The sequence below is a fragment of the Cibotium barometz genome, chromosome 35 (genome assembly GCF_041138505.1).
Source record: "Cibotium barometz isolate CiBa-2024 chromosome 35, ASM4113850v1, whole genome shotgun sequence".
In the NCBI taxonomy this organism is placed as follows: domain Eukaryota; kingdom Viridiplantae; phylum Streptophyta; class Polypodiopsida; order Cyatheales; family Cibotiaceae; genus Cibotium; species Cibotium barometz.
The window spans coordinates 8,886,189-8,901,335 of record NC_141080.1 but is presented as its reverse complement, the minus strand read 5'-3'; the positions used below and the strand labels follow the sequence as shown (position 1 = coordinate 8,901,335).

Genomic DNA, 15,147 nt, shown 5'->3' with positions numbered 1-15,147 from the left:
TATCGATGATTTCTCACGTAAAGTTTGGGTGTCTTGGCAAAAAAATCTCAGGCTTTCTCCCGCTTTCAAGAGTGGGTAGCTCTTGTCGAGAACGCAACCCCACAGAAGGTTCGACAAGTCCGTTCAGACAATGGAGAAGAATTCATCTCCAAAGCCTTCCACAACTTTTGTTCACAGAAAGGTAATGGCCGTCGGTTCTCCACACCTAGCACTACACAGTAGAATGGTGTGGTTGAATGCAAACTCAGGACTATTCAGGAGATGGCATGTACCATGCTTTCTTCTTCCAATCTTCCTCCCTCTTTCTAGTGAGAAGCTATGACCACTGGAGTCTACAGGCCAACCCTAAGAAGGCCTGGACAGCAAGGCGGCCAGGCCTAAGGGGCCTAGGCTGCCTGTCGGCTAGCTTGTTGGCCACGGCCAGCCAGTCGGCCAGGCCAAGGTGGCTGCTTGCAGTAGATAGGGCAGTCCTGCACTGTAGTGCATGGTGACAAGATTGCTCATCATCAGTGCAACATTGTATAGTATTAGAACCCTTCAGGATTTGATATTTGTTGTACGTCGTGACCCCATTGTAATCCTGAGTCCAGGATATGTAAGACACGAGCTACATAGGTCATTTCTCAGCAATTCATGGCGCAGATGAGAACTCTGCCTTACTCACCTTCTCTATTGGACCTCAGACTCGAGAGAGCAGAGCCCCCCTTAGCGGATTTCAGGGGATGCACCTTACAAAGGGTGCGAGTGATTGGTTTCCATGCACATGAGTGGCATATTGACCCTCCACCAGCCAAGGTGGCCAGAGAGAGACTCTGCGTTTGTGGATTTGGGAGGGCTGATCTCTCACGCATCTCCTGTGGGACCAAGGGAAGTGGATATGGCACAATTCAGAAGACAAGGAAGCCCCCTTTTTCGCATACACGGCACGATTGGACCGTAGGATTTACATGCTTGAGGTTGAGGGCACTCCAACAGTAGTAGGACACTTGTAGTCCCAAGGCCTCTCACCGCACTTTCTCTCAGATTTTGAAAGAGGTAGTGGGATAATTTTCATCCACGGAAGGTCACTCTCATTCTGTGGCAACTAGCACATAAGAGTCTGGCGATTGGCACTTGGTTGAATATTGGAGGTAGACCATCATTATATCCAAGATGTGGCCATCCCAGAGAGTCCGAGCACCACTATCTTTGGGAATGCCCGAAGGCTCAACAAGTTTGGCAATGGATCCTGCATATCTTCACCATGGACCACGCCCCCTCTCACACTGTTACATGGGGCACAGTTGTTTGGACCACCGAGGCCACAACCGTTATGTCATATGAGGTGGAGGGTGGGAGACTAGCCCTTCAAGTCTCTCACCTTCATATTTTTGCAATCCCAGTCCCAATTCCATTTATTGGTCACTGGACTCCAGGTTCTTGCCAGAGATAGGTGGTTTGTAGCAGTATTGCTACGTGGCACATTTGGAGAGCTCGATGCAGCGAATCCATCAAAGGCACCCTCACCCTACCAGTGGAGTCCATCCAGAGCATCTAGCTCGGTATCATTCATACCCTCCATGGTCAATGGGAGATGCTTCAGGGTGGCTCAGACCGCATGCGAAAGCACCGGGGTCCGGGAGGCCTTCCCGAGGATTTGGCATTATGGTCCCCTTTTCACTGATAGTGGTAGTGAGCCCACTTGGCACTATGGCCCTAGAGCGGCCAATCAGAGGAGAAGAGCATCCTCCCTCCTCCCCCCTTTTTATGTATCTTGACTCTCACTCCTCATGTGGAGACGAGTTTATACTTAGCCATTACGGCTGTTTTTTGGTAACTAAATCTTTTTCATGGAAAAAAAAAACATGTGCAATCCACAATCTCTTTCTTTCTTCCTCTTTGTAAAATCAACTACCGCATTCTTTCAGTCCAAACATCCACCAAATAGGAATATACATATATCAAGGAACACTACATGTAGCCTATCTTAGCGTACAAGGATACACTCCATACAAGACCTCCTTTAGACATAAGATTAAGGTGGAGTGATAAATTCTTTCCCAATCCCGCCTTGACACAAGTAGCCTCCCACCTGAAGGACGCGGACTTTCAAGTTAGCACACCACATCAATATGTCTCGTATAACATTCCCTGTTCTTTGCTCCCATAATCTTAGGGCTACCGAGAGTATAGAAGACCCGTGTGATAATCTAGCGTCAAGTAAAACTATAAATCTAGTAACTCACTAGTGCAAATCACATTTATATGAAGCTAGCCTAATCCTGAGTATAGCTACCACAACTGAATCCTATGAACCTCAATTCAAACTCACAAGGATAGTCTCAAGAAATGCTACCTTTACCTAGAGTAGTACCATTCATGTGCATATGTGGTATTCTTTTAGCTACATGGTCATAAACATACATGGTACTTTTAGCTACATGCTCATAAACATAGTACTCTCAAAAACATACATGGTCATAAACATAAATGTAGTTGTCATATATATATATATATATATATATATATATATATATATGACAACTACATTTATGTTTATGACCATGTATGTTTTATATATATATATATATATATATATTATAGGACAACTACATATATATATGTAGTTGTCCTATAATATATATATATATTATATATATATATATGTAGTTGTCCTATAATATATATATATATATATATATATATTATTATATTATATATATATTATATATATATATATATGTAGTTGTCCTACGGGCATACATGGTCATAAACATAAATGTAGTATGTATATTATATATGTGCAAAATGTGATGTGTCTTGGTCACCTCAAAAATCACATCATTCAAAAAATTAGTTCCCTGATCACTTACCAACTCTACAGGACACACAAACCTAGTTATAATATTGATATACAAGAATTTTATCACACTCTTGGCCTTGTTATCTCTTAATGCCATAGCTTCAACCCACTTTGTACAATAATCTATTGCTCTACAAGAATATACATGTTCCCTGTCATCCTTGCCCTTGGTTTAATAGGTCCCACAAAATCAAGTCCCCACTTCTGAAATGGATCCAAAGGAAAAATCGGATATATATATATATATATATATATATATATATATATATATATATATATATATATATATATATATGCATACAACACTCGCATGCATACTACTCTTGCAACTGCATGGTCATTGGTGAGATTCTGAGGTAGATCAGCACAGAGAAATCTCTCAGGAGAAAGACAATCAGAACAGAGAGAACGAGTACTTACGGAAGGGGGAATGGGTGGACAATCAAGAGCAAGTCATCCTGGTAATACTGTGCAACTTTCTTGACAACAGGCCATGCGTCCGCGCTGTCCGAGCAGAGGGGGTCGATGAAGGCCTCCACAAGGACGGATGGTAGTGCAATCGACGACGAAGAGTTGAAGACGAAGCCATCGTAGCGCGCTGGAATGGGGATGCTCAGTATGGGCCTGGCAAACACCCAAATGAAGAGGAGATTCAATAACCACTTCTTGTTTAGAGCAACCATGGCTCCTACCTCTATCTCGATCTTGCTTTGTGGGGAGTCGGCATTGAGCATTTTGGTCGTGAAATACTTCCTACCTCTATCTCGATCTTGCTTTGTGGGGGGGGGGGGGGGGGGGGGGGGGAGTCGGCTTTGAGCATTTTGGTCGTGAAATACTTCCGTCAAAAATCACACCACCAATTTTTTAAGGGTGCTCCTCAAAAATCAAACCTGCTACTACTGAATAACAAGGGGCGTATGCACTTAAGGTTAAGGGTGAATAACAAAGGGCATAGGCACAATCAAGCCTACTAGGGCATGGACATGTCGTTCCCTTTACACACAACTCGAAGCTTTTCATGGAAAGTGCATACATCTCATTGGAAAGTGGACCTTACAACACTCCTCATTGGTTGGAGGTTTCTTTGCAAGCTGCCCACTATGTCCATGACAAAACAGATACCCATACAATGTGGTTTTGATTTATGGACACAAGATGGCATCCACAACCAACCACTTTGGGTTGTGTGTAAAGGAAAGTGTGCCTACCATGCTTAATTTTGCACTCTCATTGGTTGTTCAAAAAGTGAATGATGTGCAGACACAACCATTCGACATCCACTCATTATTAGCTTACATGGCTATAACAAGTTGGCTTTATTACTAAGGCTAGGTTGAAGGGCTCCCAATGTGTCGAGGACCTAGTAGGGTGCTTTACTATAGCTGTATGCCTTTATAAAGATATCAAGTTAGGGGGGTTCCCACAACCCTAGTATTGATAGATTGAGTCTAGCCTCACGCTTTGGAGGTGCTTTTGGTGGCAGAGCTATGGCTAGGTGGTGAGCTAGCCAACTATCCGCATATGTGGATTGTGTGCAACATGTTATGACAGTCATGAGGTTTGAGAATAGAGGAATGCTTTATTTAGAAAGTAGTTTACAGGAATCTATCTAATACTTGCTATAAGTGTGAAGTGAGGGGATACTTCGCTAGGGACTATCCGCCAACTCTGACCCTCCTAGGGAAAACTAGACTTGGGAACAAGATGCTTCTCCAAACAAGGATGAGGTTATAGGAGACCGGCCCTTCAAGCTGGTGGAATTGAGAAGGAATATGGTTCCATGAAAATGAACCCAATGTTTAATGCTAATAAGAAGTTTGCCTCTCCTAAATTAGTATTGCTTGAGTCCTCTGGTCCTCGTCCACTACCTTTATTCCTCTTAAAACTAATGGAGGCACATTCGTTTGTTTGAGGTCTTCTATATTAGAGGCCATTGATGCAATGAATATCTTGTTGAAAGAAGAGGGAGAGGAGGAGGAGGGATCAAATGACATGGAAGTGGGTCAAGTTATACCCTCCTAGTCCCTTGGTTAAACCCAAACTAGACATGGAAAAGATTCAAACTAAGAGGACTACTATGCAAAACAGTGGTCAATTATATTCTCCTCCATTAGCGAAAAAGAGGAAAGTTTTAAAAGATAAAGAAATTCAAATGATTAGAATTATGTCCTTGAATGTAAAAGGGTTCATAGATCCTTGTCAACATCTTCATCTAAAGCAATGTATTAGAGTACTCTCATCTTCCTAATATCATTTCCTTTAAAAAGGTTTTTGGTGATACCCTTCTAGACAGATTTAAGCTATTTAGCTCTAATTATTAGGTTTGTTCTAGTCATCCTAGGAGTCAAAGGTGGTGTTGTTTTAATAGATGTTAGGAATTTTCCTTCTCTGATTCTTTTAGAAGATGAAAAACACAACTCCCATATTTGGGTTAGAGTTAAAGTTATTTTTTAAAATAATTTTGACAACTACTAGAAGGGAGCAACATACTCCATGAGGACCCCTCATATCCTGTACAAAGTGAGGGCAAGGTAACAATCGGATGTCTAACTAGGGATTGCACTTGACCTTCAAGTTACAAGCCACCCTCCTTTAACCACTAGAACAAGCCACCCTCCTTTAACCACTAGAACAAGCGCCCGATGTGTTGAGTAAAAGTTATTTTGAGAGAATAACTGTAATGAAGCAATAACTTTAGATTAGGTGTAGGATCTTGGTAAACGGGCTCAAGTATAAAAGGAGACTCATTGACCACTATTATAATATTTGGTTTTTTTGACTGTTGGAGCCTCATGGCTTTCTCGCTTTGGCTTATGGAAGGCTATTTCCATCCTATTGGTGGGAGGTTAACTCACTTAGGCATCATGGTCTTTTATATAAGATTATCTTCTTAATCTTGTATTTATCCATGGTATCTTGAATTTTATATAAATTTTGTACGAATTAGAGTCTATTTTCATTAAATCTTTACACAAACCCTAGTTTCCTACTATCATTTGCAAGAACCTTTAAGTTTCTTGCATTCTTGGAGAGATTCTTGGTTGCTATACAATTTTGGTAAAAGATTCATCAAGAAAGATGATGATTATCAAAGATATTAGAGATAGATTGCAAATATTGTAAAATCTTGGTGCAGTTTCAAGAAAGTGTGCAGAATACATTGTTGTACAATTTCAAATGCAGAGTTAAAGATTCAAGTACTGAGTTAAGGAACATTGAAGATCTATTTCAAGTTCAGTGCAAAAATTAAGATTTAGATGTAAAGGTTTATAATTGTGAGTGATATTTATCAAATCCTACACATTCTTTACATCTCTTTACTATTTGTTGTAGTTCTTGTTGAAGTCTTGCAAGAAACAGTTGAAATACCAAGAAACAGTTAAAAATGCCAAGAAATGTTTACAATGAAAGATTAAACTGTAGTGGTTTGTGAAGATTATCCTCAGACCAAGTTGTTTACAACTTAATCAAGTGGAGTAGTATTAATCTAATCTTCAAAGGTTAGTGAGTGTTAATCTTATGAAAGTTTAAGCAAACAAGATAAAAAAAGTGCTATCTTGATAAAGCAAGTATAGTTTTGGATAAGATTAAGTGAAAATCATAGCTTAACGCAAAAAAAGTGCAAATTTATGTGTATTTGATGCAAACACAGAGTATGACCCTACTAGGAATTGAACCCAATCCATTGATGTGAGCCAATGTGCCCCACCATACACCACAAGGCCCATACAATCAAAGCAAACAAGCTGCAAGGATTTCAAGCATAACAAGGAAAGAGCAACAAAATAGAGTACAATTGTGCATCATTGTGATACTGCAAACACATTGTTAAATATGTGTGCAAGGAGAGAGAGAGATTCAAGTTGATTAAGGGTTGAAAAGTTTGAAGAAGGCCTTTAAACGTTGAACAATACTATTTGCAAAGAGCTAAGAAGCCTATTCTCTTAAAGCCATCAACCTTAGGGGATCTAAGTTTCTACATCTTCAAAGGTGTCACACCAAGGCAACTGGCCCAAATGTGTGTAACAAGGGCCTTTTAAGATGGACGGATACAAGAGAACCAACATTGTTGTTGCTATCTAGCACATAGTCACAGCTTTGTAAGAGTCTAAGAGATGGACCAGATCTAGTCTACCTCTCAGATCCAATGTCTTCAGTTGTGTGGTCAGAGGTGACTCGAGGGTAGCTTCATCGCCTCTCTGAGGTTTAGCTAGTGGATCTCTAACCACGTTCCAGTAGTTCAATGTCTTTTATCTACTACAACATCATCGCCTTTCTTGGGCTCAATGCAAGGAAATACACATCATCCATAGCTACAGAGAACTAGCTACAGAGAACGTAGGTGCCTCATGGCATGATCACAATCTTCAAACTCTCAGCCATGGTAATCATTGGGTGGAAGTGAGCGTTTATTTCACGCAGGTCTACTGCAAAATAGGCATATATGGCTTAAAGCTGGCACCCAGAGCATGGTCAAACAAGATCAACAAGGAGTATCTTGTTACCATTGGATTATAGATATCCAATCCATAACTTTCAATTTATGTAAAAAAGACATATAGAGGCACCATGCTATTAGTCATTTATGTGGATGAATTGATTATCACTGGTGATAGTGATGCTGACATACTCATATGTCAAGAGGCTTTTGAAGCAAAAGTTTGAGATGAAGGATTTGGGTGTGCTGCAGTATTTCTTGGGTATAAAGGTGATGGAATCATTTTATGGCATTTTATTTCTATAGATGTAGTAGTATGGCTTGGACATGTTGTATCCAAGTATGGTATGATAGGTTGTAAGACTATTTCAGTGCCATTAGAGAAGAGCACATATACAAGCTTGGACATGTGCAAGTATGGTATGATAGGCTCTATAGTATGATAGGTTGTAAGACTATTTCAGTGCCATTGGAGAAAAACATAGATACACAGACACATGTAAGCTTTTGGAGGGACCCACTATGTGCATAGGTTTCAGAAGCTACTTGAGGCAGCATATTCATACCAGTATTGGATGTTTGAGCCTCACAGTTTAATGCCTAGTCATTTTGGCATTTTTTTGATGGGGAGGAGATATGTGCTAGATGGTCTAGGTGGTCCACACATGGCGGTTTTATCGCTTCATTGCTTGGCTACATCGTCATGGCTTGGTATTGTTTGCATGGGATGATTCTTCTTTTGGTGACTTGATTGAGTTTCCCACACTCTCAGGTCATCGTGATTATGTTTCTGATGAGGACATGGACTACTCCGACATGGATACTTATGATGATGATGATATATCACATTATGTATTGTACACTCATACATATGATGATGTATTGTACACACACACACACATGATGACATTGATGTATCATACACACATGCACATGATCATAGTGATATACGTGCACATGATGCCACTGACACATATGCACATGATGATGATGTATGCGATAGTGATGTGTGTGAGTCACATCATGTGGGCATGATCTCAAGGGTAAAGATGGCAACAACGAGCATACCGAGCATCGACACTTCTATGCCTATCATCTTCCCTATGGATCATGTGGACACTTTTGATCGTGGTGACATTCTAGAGGATAGTGTGCATTTGATTAGTGATGTATCCATTAGCACACTTAAGGTTAGGGATACTTCGCATACGAGTGACAGAGACACCTATGAGCATACGAGTGACAGAGACACCTATGAGCATAGACCTGAGTTCCTAGTGCTAGATGCATCATGCTATTCTTCTAGGATTTCTATTTATGGAGATATCGGTGATACGACCACTACTCTTGGTATTCATAGCATTTTGACAGCGTTCATGTGGATAGAGTTTATGTATTTAAGCAGTTAGGGATAGTGCATGGGAGTAGTGATGATTTTTCTGAGGTTAGACCTCGTAGGAGAGGCAGGATTGTATATACGGATCTAGAGAGCTTCGTATTTGATTTAGACATTTTCCTAGATCTAGTGATTAGAGAGGTTGACCTATCTTGGGATCTAGGTTATACATGGATACCATTGATGGACACATACCATGATCATAATGATGACTTTAGACATTGTGAGGATGACATTGTCAGTGATTTTGTGGATGATGCCACTTTCATCTCATGTGTGGATCTCGGGGGGTCCACTATATCGAAGCCCCTCCTACGACGTGCGTTCAAGCGATATTTAAAAATCCCCTTATCTGTGAATTTTGAGCTAATAAAACTACCCCTTTTTCTTTATAAACTTACGGTTTTTTTCCAAAGTACAATTAAAATACCCCACTTGTAATTGTATTTCTATAAATTTACCCAATATTTTGGATTAAAAAAACCCCACCTAATGATCGCACGTGGTAGACTTACATATTTTGAGGTGCACCCCCCGAGGTGTGGATACACTATCAGTATTATTCAGTGATACTGATGCCTAGGTTATCCTATTGATTATGCTTTTGCTTTGGAGGACCACACATATACAAAGGGTTTCACACATGAAGGCATATTACATATTTTGAACCGTGCCTATATACACATTGATGTAGTGGATCATGCCTTAGAAGATTCGAGCTATGCTATAGTGGATGACGGCAGTGGTTCACATGAGTTCTTGCATGATGCCAACTTTGAGATATGTTTCTTCGGTTTCCATGATTGTCTACACGGCCTTAGTTTCTTTGGAGCTGGGACATTCATCTTTGTGTGCATCATATGCCACTTAGGATGTATGGTAGATGATTACATGGTATACCATTTAGATGCACTTGTGGCATCTCATGGTCTTGATCTACATGGACCATTTAGCATTCCAGTTAGGAGTTTTTCTTCCATTTGGCGGATACCCTGGATATCAGTTCCATGTTTTAGTCATAAGGATGGGCTTATGAGCTATCCTTCGGACTTGAGATTTTCTTTTGACCCAAGAGCTATTGGTACATTGGATTTGAGGGTCCATGACGTATACTACATTGGACTCATACCTAGCCTCGTCATCGACATTGGCTTCTTGCACATTCCATTGGATCCTAGGGGATATTCGGCTACTTTCATCATCGATAGTGGTATCTTACACTTTCCCTTTAATCCAAGTGAGTTATTGCTTAGCTTCATCATCGACGAAAGGCCCTCATCCTTTCCATTTGACCTTGGGGGGCATACTACTCACATGTAATGGTATTTGGGTCTTCCATGATAGTGACTTGGTCATGATTTTTGGCTTTCATATATAGTCTTTTGTATATGTTTGATTTTTGCATGACCACCCTTTGATTTCGAGGATGAAATCATTATAGGAGGGGATGGTTTGTAATGAAGCAACAACTTTAGATTAGGTCTAGGACCTTGGTCACGGGCTCAAGTATAAAAGGGGGCTCATGGACCACTATTGTATCTTTTGGACATATTATGATATTTGGTCATTTTGACTCTTGGACCCTCATGGCTTTCTCACCTTAGCTTGTGGAAGGCTATTTCCATCCTCTTGGTGGAAGGTTAACTCACTTAGGCATCATGGTTATTTGTATGAGATTATCTCCTTAATCTTATATTAATCCATGGCGATTATTCCATATCTCAGCTTTATGATCACTCCATTTCAACAACCTTTTAATATTTTTGTTGTTTATACTCCTAATTTAATCCCAGCTCATATTAGGTTTTGGGATAGCATCTCCTTTAACATTGCAAACAACATTATCATGGGTGATTTCAATAATGTGGAGTTTCTTGAGGATAGACTACTTGTTAAAGATATTGTTATGGGTGATTTCAATAATGTGGAGTTTCTCAAGGATAAACTACTTGCGAAAGACTAAAGCTTTAGGGAAGGGAGTTGAGTTAAAGGAATAAAGATAATAAATTTTTTATCTATGCACTAATAAGGTCATGTCTTGGCATAACTCCCTTGATGGTTCATCCCCCATAGATAGGCTCTATGGATTGCTCACTTTTCCCATCCACTTATGTTCATACGCTTATCTTTGACTAGTTTCCTATCATTCCCATCATGATGACCTTGGATGATCTTCAATAACTCAATGGTACCTATTTTAAATGATCTAGGATGATATTGATTAACCCAAAGGTACCTATTTCAAATGTAATATCAACATGCCACCTACCTATTTCAAATGTAATATCTATCAACATGCCACCTACCTATTTCAAATGTAATATCTATCAACATGCCACCTTGATACCAAGTGTGATAGTTGCAGGCCCAAGGGGTACCTCGATGTGGGTCAAGTTACATCTTGCTACCGTTTGAACGACACTACAACCGATAGGACCGGCCAAGATCCCTTGTGACGTGCTAAGAGCCAAGGCGACAAGGGACTCATGAAGACTTGCTAAGAATGAGGGAGTTGAGTTTGCATGGAAGAGGCCCGCGGTGGAGCCGAGATTTCTATTACTCAAAAAGAGAGTTACAATGAATGTGCTTTAGCACTTGAGAACGAGGGACTGAGTTGTGGTGGTCAAGGAGGGTGGGGGAACAAGTAATCAAGGTAGCAGGGAAGAAACTACTCTCAAGCTTTCTAGCCTTCTAGCCCATGGTTGCTTGAATGATTAACTAACCCAAAGGTACATATTTCAAATGTAATGTCTAATTTTTTAAGTATTCTTGAAGAATGTAATGATATTGACTAACCCAAAGGTACATATTTAAAATGTAATGTCTAATTTTTCAAGTACTCTTGGGTTAAAAAGTTTGTGTCAACTCTGACTTTTCACTATTTTCTCTAGATGCTTTTTTTTATGGAAGCTATAGGGGTCCTCAAGACTAGTGGAAGAGATATTTCCCGAGCTAGGAGCAACAAAATTGTTAAGAGATGAATGATTTTGAAAAAAATGGTAAAGGAAGGGGATCTCACTCCTTAATGGCTCAACAATTTGAAAGCATGTATTAAAATCTTGAGGAAGCCAATGCCTTAATGAAAAAGAGGGTCTAACTTAGAGATTGGTGGTGTGAGGAAGTTGACAATCCTAACAAAAGAGGTATTTAGAATTCTCAAGAAAAAAGCTTAGAGGGATCAGATCCCCTTATTAGCCTTCCCTAATGGAATAAGACTCCCCAATGGAACTACTAATGGAAGAGTTGTTTTACAGGATGAGCTTATTTCTAAGCACTTTGCTAGAATCCTGGGGAAACAAAAGAACTTATCCTTTTTGAAGATAGATGTGCATATCCAGTTTTTCCACTCTTGCATATAGACTATACCTAGGTACATGAGAGACTTTTTAGACAATCCACTATCATTGTAGGAGGTAGAACATAATGCAGCAATGTGTCTATCCTTGAGGAAATCTTGCGTTCCAGATGAACATAATGCAGCAATGTGTCTATCCTTGAGGAAATCTTGCGTTCCAGATGAATTACCCTCATAATTCTATAGGGAATATTGGCCATGGGTAGGCCCTTATCTATTGAAATTAGCACATTCTCTTTTAGACATGCGTAATCATTCCATTGACATAGGTGAGATAGGTGTCCCATCTTGCTCAAGGTCAAAGATTATTAAGTAAAAGAGTAGCCCATGTATTCTACATGGACGGCTTCCAAAATCCACTTGAAAATTTTTTCATGAGCATGTGGGGAGGAATGATAAGAGCCCCCTCTTCTCTTGGGCCACTTTTTGGGATCCCCCATTCAAGAGAAATCATCTAAGTATGGCATCAGTATAACTAGGGATGGGTTTTATTGCTAAATTTTTCCATTTTTGTTTAGGGCTTACTCCAAAACTCATGGGATGTTCAAAAGTCTAAATATATGACCTTTAGGTATTCCTTGGCATCCTTGAGCCTCCAAAAAGGAAGATATATGTTTTGAAATAAAGTGGAAAAGGTGATTTCCAACACCCCTCTAAAAAAAGAAGATTTGGTTTATATTGTGGGTGATGTGTTAAACAAGAATATTTTAGGTTTTATCAATATCTCTAGACATTGTGAAGAGAGAATTAATATATACTTGTCTAGTCACCAAATTTCCCTCCATGGTATTGAAAGGTTCCTCAAGAAGATGCTGGCTTTATTTTATACAAGTGTTATGCAATATCAAGATTGGAGTAGTATATTATGAATTTATGATGTTGGATGATAATAAAAATAAATTTTTTAATTTTCAAAGTATGTTAGGGTGCATCTGTGGAGCGAGCACGGGTTAGCGAGTAGAATGGGTTATTAACAACTTACTAGTGCGTGAGCGAGCAAGAGTGAGCCAAAAGATGTATGGATATGTACAATGTAATAATTAATCATAAAGGAATACTAAACTACCTATATTTATTAATCATAAAGGAATACTAAACTACCTATATTTATTAACATCAAATAACAAGTTGATCATGAATTGACAAGCAATTTACAAATAATACAACATAAAAAATATACCAGTGGTAATACTGAGGCAAGAACAAGTAACGTTATAGTGCTAGTTTTTAGGAGAATTTGAGACATATGACATTTTATGATGACTTCAAAAAGTTAAAATTTATACCACAATGTGGAGATGCCTATGCTGGTATTTCTACCATCACAAAATAGTGCTATACTAGGTATTCCTGGTCTACCAAAAAGGAGTACAACATAAAAGGAGGCAAAGGAACTCTGGCCTAGTGTGAAGTGGAAGGGTAGCTCCTTACAGCTTTTGTGAGCATGTCCTTCAAAACATGTTGAGCTATTTTTTCTTGATGGATGTGCATACTGTTATTCAAATCTTGGCCAAGCAACATCAAAAGCACCATTTTGGCCAAGCACCATCAAAAACACAAAATATATATGCTTGCAAGAAAGATATGTCTTCTTGTTGTTTACACTTTCCATAAATGCACCACATGAACAGGAGGGTTGCTTCTATATTATCACTTCAAATGGTGGCATCCCCTCCTTATCAGCATCCTTTGTTTTCACATAGAACATTTCTTTGACACCAGCCTTTTATATGACTCTACCAACAATCTCTGCTTTCATGTCCAATGCTTGTTGAATCTATTCAAATGCAACTTTAGATATACCTCTTCTATAGGGAAACTTATGGCTTTTTTCTCCAAGAAGCTCACTGCCACTGTGTGAAGTTGTGGGTGTTGGGATATCCTCAAGTGAAATACCAATATTAAAACCTACACAAATAAGCTTTTGTGCTTCCCTAATTTTCAAGGAGGTGCCCTTTGCAATGGACCGTACATCAGGAACACTAGGGGGTGGATACAAAACTAGTGTTTGAATCTTCCATGTATGTCTCACATCAGTATCGCAAAAATAGAACATCTTATCTTTTGTCCATTGTGATGACAACTGACAGTTACTTGAAAAACAAGGAGCGACATCCCCACCTCACAACTGCACATCACGTTTACGACCCTTTGCCCAATGATGGCACTTTACCTTGCTTGTCTCTGGAACTCTCCTAATAGCACACTTTGTATCATGAATTTCTTTTTCCATTTCTACTAGTTGTTTGTCTATATCATGCTCTAAGTCTATCATTGCATTCTTTGCCTTTACAGAGTCCACCTGGTCTACTGTCACACACAGATAAATTCTGGTCTAAGACTACAATTAGCAGCATTTTCCTCTTCTCCTTGGTGAAGAGGTCTCTTTGCTCAAATAGTCTTCTTCTTCCCCTTGAATTTTATCTTGTCCATAAACATTGGAATTCCCATCACTGCATCACCAACTATTCATGAAGTGGCTCCAGGAGATGGGTTGGTATTTTGCCTTGACAAAGTTCTATCTATTAGCATTTGAAACTCAGGTCTACTCTACCAATGTATTTTCCCTCCATGAAAGCTAGTCGAGTGCATTGCAAGATTTCATTTATCAGATGTGTGAACAAGCATCATAGAGGCTAATTTTATGCTTACAACCCTCTCTTGCTAGCCAACTCCCATGTTTTGATTCCTATAGATTAGTCCTAGTAGTAGGCACCAATGCATTGATTGTGGGATCCCCACCCTACACACACATAGGATTCTTAGGTCTTGACACGATCTCATTTTAAGAAGAAAGCATATATCTTACAAACAATAAAGAGCTTTTATGCACTTGTACAAGAAAGTGTCCCTAGTGTCCTACTCTAAAATGCCACCAAATGAGCTAGCTACTATCAAGTTTTACGATGCTCTTATTTGCAAGTTTACTTGTTGCTGCCCACTAAGCACAAATTTTTTTGAACTGTACAAGAGCATCATCTTTTGTCTTGCATGTCCTCCACTTTTCACACATTGCAATGTGCACCTCTCTATACTGTGAGAAAATATATTTATTGGTATAAACATTAAGGCTATCTCTCTAATGAAAAGGCATGAGCATTCTTTTCAACCATCTT

General features: G+C 39.4%; 1 protein-coding gene across 2 annotated transcripts in view; it reads right to left on the bottom strand.

Moving 5' to 3' along the window:
* LOC147618115 (uncharacterized) overlaps nt 1-3,614 on the bottom strand; it is a 45,719-nt gene extending 42,105 nt beyond the window's left edge. For both annotated transcript variants that reach the window (XR_015262182.1, XM_086775357.1), the window contains exon 1: nt 3,263-3,614. Coding sequence is in view for 1 of the 2 variants with exons in the window: in XM_086775357.1 (XP_086631483.1) it covers nt 3,263-3,576 (314 nt within the window). In the remaining variant the exon portion in view is untranslated. The remainder of the gene's footprint in view (nt 1-3,262) is intronic.
* Nucleotides 3,615-15,147: the final 11,533 nt, after the last annotated feature.